Source organism: Arachis duranensis, chromosome 7, assembly GCF_000817695.3.
Source record: "Arachis duranensis cultivar V14167 chromosome 7, aradu.V14167.gnm2.J7QH, whole genome shotgun sequence".
Classification (NCBI taxonomy): Eukaryota; Viridiplantae; Streptophyta; class Magnoliopsida; order Fabales; family Fabaceae; genus Arachis; species Arachis duranensis.
In genome coordinates, this window is record NC_029778.3 from 15,292,754 (window position 1) to 15,298,311 (window position 5,558).

At 28.1% G+C, this 5,558-nt stretch overlaps 1 protein-coding gene across 2 annotated transcripts in view; it reads left to right on the top strand.

The window, feature by feature from the left end:
* The window catches only part of LOC107458092 (NAC domain-containing protein 54), a 5,906-nt gene extending 928 nt beyond the window's left edge, over positions 1–4,978 (top strand). Inside the window, exons 3-7 of one of the 2 annotated variants that reach the window (XM_016076307.3) lie at positions 636–916; positions 1,763–2,170; positions 3,230–3,715; positions 4,008–4,092; positions 4,247–4,978. In XM_016076307.3, coding sequence (XP_015931793.1) covers positions 636–916; positions 1,763–2,170; positions 3,230–3,715; positions 4,008–4,092; positions 4,247–4,869 — 1,883 coding nt within the window. In that variant the 3' untranslated portion in view covers positions 4,870–4,978. The remainder of the gene's footprint in view (positions 1–635; positions 917–1,762; positions 2,171–3,229; positions 3,716–4,007; positions 4,093–4,246) is intronic. The other variant, XM_052252208.1, reaches the window with a different exon arrangement.
* The last annotated feature ends 580 nt before the right edge of the window (positions 4,979–5,558 follow it).

The following is a 5,558-nucleotide window of genomic DNA, read 5'->3' on the forward strand; positions in this document are numbered from 1 at the left end:
TATTTATGTTATCTATACATCAAAATTCAGTTATCAAATCATTTTTTTTATAAACAATATATTAAAAATAAATTAAGTATCGTATATATTTATATAAAAATATATTATGATTAATTTAATTATTTATTTTTTATGTGCACAAAACATATATTTTTTACAGATATTAATAACACATAGGACCCAATAATAAAAGTATCTTGAAAGAAAGAAAAAAGAAAAGAAAAAAAAAGTGGAGGATGCCCACTTCTTTAGACGTGATGATTTGTTGCTGATGATCTTTATTGAGTGATGTTGAAACACATACTTGCTTTCTTGGTCAAGTATATTTTTCCTACTACTTTAGCATCAAATATCTTATGTGATTTAGGTTAATCTTTTATATAGAATGGAAAGGATTGTACTTATGTGTATGATTTCTAGAGAGGATGGTCCCATAAACTTTATGGTTCCTATTGTGAACGTCAAGATTAGTAAATGAGACAATAGTCAGATTCCCAAGTCAAAAAGCATAAAATAAAATAATAAAAAAGAAAAGAAAAGGAAAAGTGTTACAATAACGTATGTCTACAATAAATATACAATATTTTTTTCTTTTTTTGCTGTTTTTTGAATTACTATTATGATTATGATTATAGGGAAGTCATTGTTACCGGGGAAGGATTTGGAGTGGTATTTCTTTAGTCCTCGAGATAGGAAGTATCCAAATGGGTCAAGAACGAACCGTGCAACAAAATCTGGGTATTGGAAGGCGACAGGGAAGGACAGAAAAGTAAATTCACAATGTCGTGCTGTGGGTATGAAGAAAACCCTAGTTTACTATCGTGGAAGGGCACCTCATGGCTCTCGCACTGATTGGGTTATGCATGAATATCGTCTTGATGATAGAGAATGTGAAAATGCTTCTTCTGGCTTGCAGGTTCTCACTACTATCTCACTCTTTTGTTCCTATATATATATATGTTACTAATTACTATAGATTCTCCTTTTCAGTTTTTAGACTCAAACTCACAATTTTTTAATTGAGTATAAAAAGACTATGTCATTTTTTTTGTGATTTAAAGACCATGTCATTTGAGCTATAACTCATTGACTTCCTTTTCGGTTTCTACACGTTTGATAAACGTCTCTTTTTATCTGGAGAAACATACAATTTAAAAAAATTGATATTTTTTATTCATTTTATTTCATATTAAAAAATTTTTTTGATGCATAGCAATTTTATACGTATATAAAATTATATAACGTTACATCAATTAAAATAACTGTCTTTTATATTAGTAATGTAAATAATCACTCAAAATATTATGATATTATTTTTTCTAAAAATTTAAATTGACAAAAAAAATATATGAATAATTATATTTTTTACACAAATTTTTACGCAAAAAAACTCTTTTGATTTGCGTAAAATTTTTAAATATGTTTTCTTTTTTTATTTGTCTTATGTTATTCTTTTTAAATAAAGATAAAATTCTAAATTTTTTTATTATTGACACTTTAATACCATATATCATAATATTATTTTTTTAAAAAAATTAAATTAATAAAAAGAATAGATAGATAATTATATCTCTTACAAAAAAATATGTGATTAAATTAAGTAATTTTATAAAATATTTTATATTATGAATGTATTAAAATTAAACACATTTTAACATGTATCCTAACTGATAAAAATGCAAATTATTAATTAAATAAATCATACTGAATCCAAAAGTGAGTTTTTGGAGTTTAATTAACATGTGTTGGGCTGTAATTTCAGGATGCATATGCACTTTGTCGTGTGTTCAAGAAGAGTGCAGTTATAACCCCTAAAGTTGATGAGGAACATCATCATCACCATCACTATGTTAATGCTAATAATCACAATAATAGCAGCCATGCTTTGCCAATTACAAGTGATCAATCGTCAAGTATGGAGTTATATTCTGAAGGAAGGGGTGAAGATTTGGATAATAGCTCTAATTATTTGGTTCCCATTGATACTACTTCCACACTACCCCTCAACAACATGGTGATGAACAATAATAATAGTGATGCTTCTTTCAATAGTAGGGATAATAATGGAAAATGGTCACAATTTATTTCAGAAGATCCATTGTTCAGCTTTCCAACTTCCTCCTCATCATTTGCTAATAGTTATGGATCTATAACATACCCTCCATCCAAGGTAACACAAAAATTTCATTATTGTACAAATATTTCATACATTTCATCAATTCATAGAATATTTATTAGCAGAAGAAGTATAAGGAACCAAAAGCTTATCAGCCAAAAACTAAACAAAACTACATTAATTTATATTAATAATTAATTAATTTTAAATTTTTTAAATTCAAATTTTAAAAAAATTTAAATTGATTAAGTAAACATAATTAAAACCTATAAAAACTTTCCTTTTTTCTCTCACATTAACCTATCCACCTCCAACAATCACAAATTCGAAAAATATATAAAAGAACATCCATTTAATATGAAAAAGAAACATTCTGATACTTAGTAGAAGAAACATCCATATATATTAACACGTAAAAATTTTGAATTCATCCAAAGGTATTTGGCTGGGTTTTGGCTGATATGCTTTTGGTTCCCTAGCTTTACTCTTATTAGTATATAGGTAAATAATTTTTAATTAGCCAACTTTTAACGACTATAATTAATAATCATTAATTTTGTATTTTTTAAAAAATAAAATTTAAATAATCATTAATTAATAATAATTAATTAATATAGAGTGCAATTCAAAAATACTTATTAGTTTGTTGTTAGCTAAATTTCTATTAGTTACCTAGCGAAATTTATATTTATTTTGACATATCTTTTTAGCACCATCATTAAAAAGTGTTAAGAGTTAGATTCTAGTTTATGATATTTGAAATGAATATAACTGCTTATATTAAATGTTATATACATAAAAAATAAGGTACTAAATGTCATAATATATTATTTATATATAAATACATGTGTTTAATTTTAATTTATTTTTAATATATATTTTATATTTTAATATATATTCAATACGAATATCTGATTTGTGATTAATTTTTTATGTATATTTAGTATAAATAACATAGATGTTATAACATTAATAATCTCTTTTTCCGAAAAATAAAGAGGCATTGCTTCTTAATTATTAGCTATTAAAAATACTTGAGAATCTTTTATAATATTCATATAAAATTACATTTATGCTATATTATATATTAATTAAACATGAATAATTTTGCAGGTGGATATAGCACTAGAGTGTGCAAGGATGCAACATAGGTTCACCATGCCTCCATTGGAGGTAGAGGACTTCCCTCATGTTGGAACCTCGGAGCTGAAAATGACAGAATTAGCCTCGGGTGCCGGATCCACCGTGCACGGAACCCGAAACGAAACCGATATCTTGCAGGAAATTCTTTCGGTTGCTCATGCTTCCCAGGAGTTGATAAACCACTCCAGCTACTCATCATCATGGGGTGGTGATGGTGGTGGCAACCATGAAAATTGTGCAACTCATGGAGATGATTTCACTTTCATGGTTGGTAGCACTAACTACAATAATAATAATTTGAATGACATTAACTCCATGAGATATGTTGATAGAAATTGGGAAGATCCAAACACTTCAAGATCCATTGATATTGGATATTTGGATGAAGAATTTAAGGGAGAGAGGATGGTAGAGAATTTAAGATGGGTTGGAATGTCTACAAAAGATTTAGAAAAGGTATCATATAATACTAGTACTAACTTTATTATATTTTTCAAGTTACATTATTTTAAGTTTCCACATAAATATATTATAGCCTGTTGAAATAGTCAATTATTTTTCTTTTCTTTTTTTTGTCCTTTTTTATTTATATGTCACTCGTACATGTGTTTTAATATGTTTTGTTTTATCAATGCATTTAAATATAATTTACATTTTCTGACATATTTATACATTGTAAGTTTAAATACATAGATTTGATATATACCGATATAAAAGGAATATTTCATTTGTTTTCAAAAATGGACAGAACTTCACGGAAGAGCAAAAGATTGTTCCAATAGAGGATATATCAAGCTTCCAGACAAATAATAAAGAAGAAAATGAGGTGCAAGGTATCAAATTCCTATCTATGTACTTTTATTTATTTATTTATTTATTTATTTTAGTAGAATTATAAATTTATAATGATTATGTTAAGTATAAGCTTGTATTCTTTTCTTGTTTTTGAAATAACCTATAATAATTAGCATTTACTTGTTGGAGCAGAATCTGAGCAACACCATAGCAACAAGGAACTATTGATCAATGATTTCTCATTAGGGTTCAACCCTAATAACAACAACAGCGAGAACTTTCTAGATGATGATCATAACAACATGGATAATGATGATTACTCAAGTTCTCCAAGCTTTGAAGTCATTGAGGAAATAAGGGTCAGCCATGGATCAATGTTTGTTTCAACTCGCCGCGTCGCCGACACATTCTTCCACCAAATAGTTCCTTCACAAACCGTCCAGGTTCACCTCCTCAATCCAGTGATAACAAGCAATGAAGAAGAGACATTGATGATGATAATGGAGAGGAATCAAGGGTATTTCGGGGATTTTCTTTTCAAGACAATAGCAACTGCGTTTGTGCTCATCTTTGAACTTCTATTCATGCATTGTGATTATTTGAAGGAAGAAGTGGAATTGGTGAAGAGAAAGAGATCATCACAATCATCATCTAAGATCATGAAATGGAACAACAATAATAATAAGGTTTGGTTTGTTGGTTTCAAGAGTAGTGAGAAGGGCTTTGGTGCAATTTTGAAGAAAATAGGGATTTTTCTCACAATATCTTTGGCTCTTTGTACCATGTGGGCTAACCATGTTATAGTTAACCCTTGATTTATTCCTCCTAGTTTCGTTTATTTTTGTCTCTACCTTATGGAATTATCTTGACATGGCTCAAATTAAGTTTGGGCTTTTTCCTAATTAAATTAAGTAGGAGGCTGATGTATCCATATACTTATTATAATTTTACTTTGACATATGTTGTTTGATTAATATTATAGATAATTGTAATATTCTCTCGTTAGTCATCCTTGAATTTTCTGATTTTACTTCCTCTCAGCCATTCGTGTTATTAGTTCGTTGTATTGTAGTAGGTTATGGATTGAATATCTAACTCGATCTATCATTATCACAAAAGACAAAGAAATCACTGACTATAAAATATAATCTAATGTGATTAATTGATCTCTAATTAATACAATAGTGTCTCGTGTCAATTCTTTACTATTTCAAAAATGACAATAAAATACTTAACGGCTAGCACAGTAACTCACTACAAAAAATTAAGATTAAAATGGCATTAATTTTAGGGCGATTTTAACCCTTTTTTTTGGTTGTAGTGGCTTAACCTTCTAAGCAAATAAATTCTATTCGGTAGCGTTTGTTTTCGGAGATAGTACAGAGATATGGACAACACTTGTTTAAAAAGTGTTTGAAAGCAGAGACATGGACACTAGACATATTGTCTCCGAGACAATTTTTTTATATTTTTGTGTCCACTCTTTTGTGAAGGACAATGATGG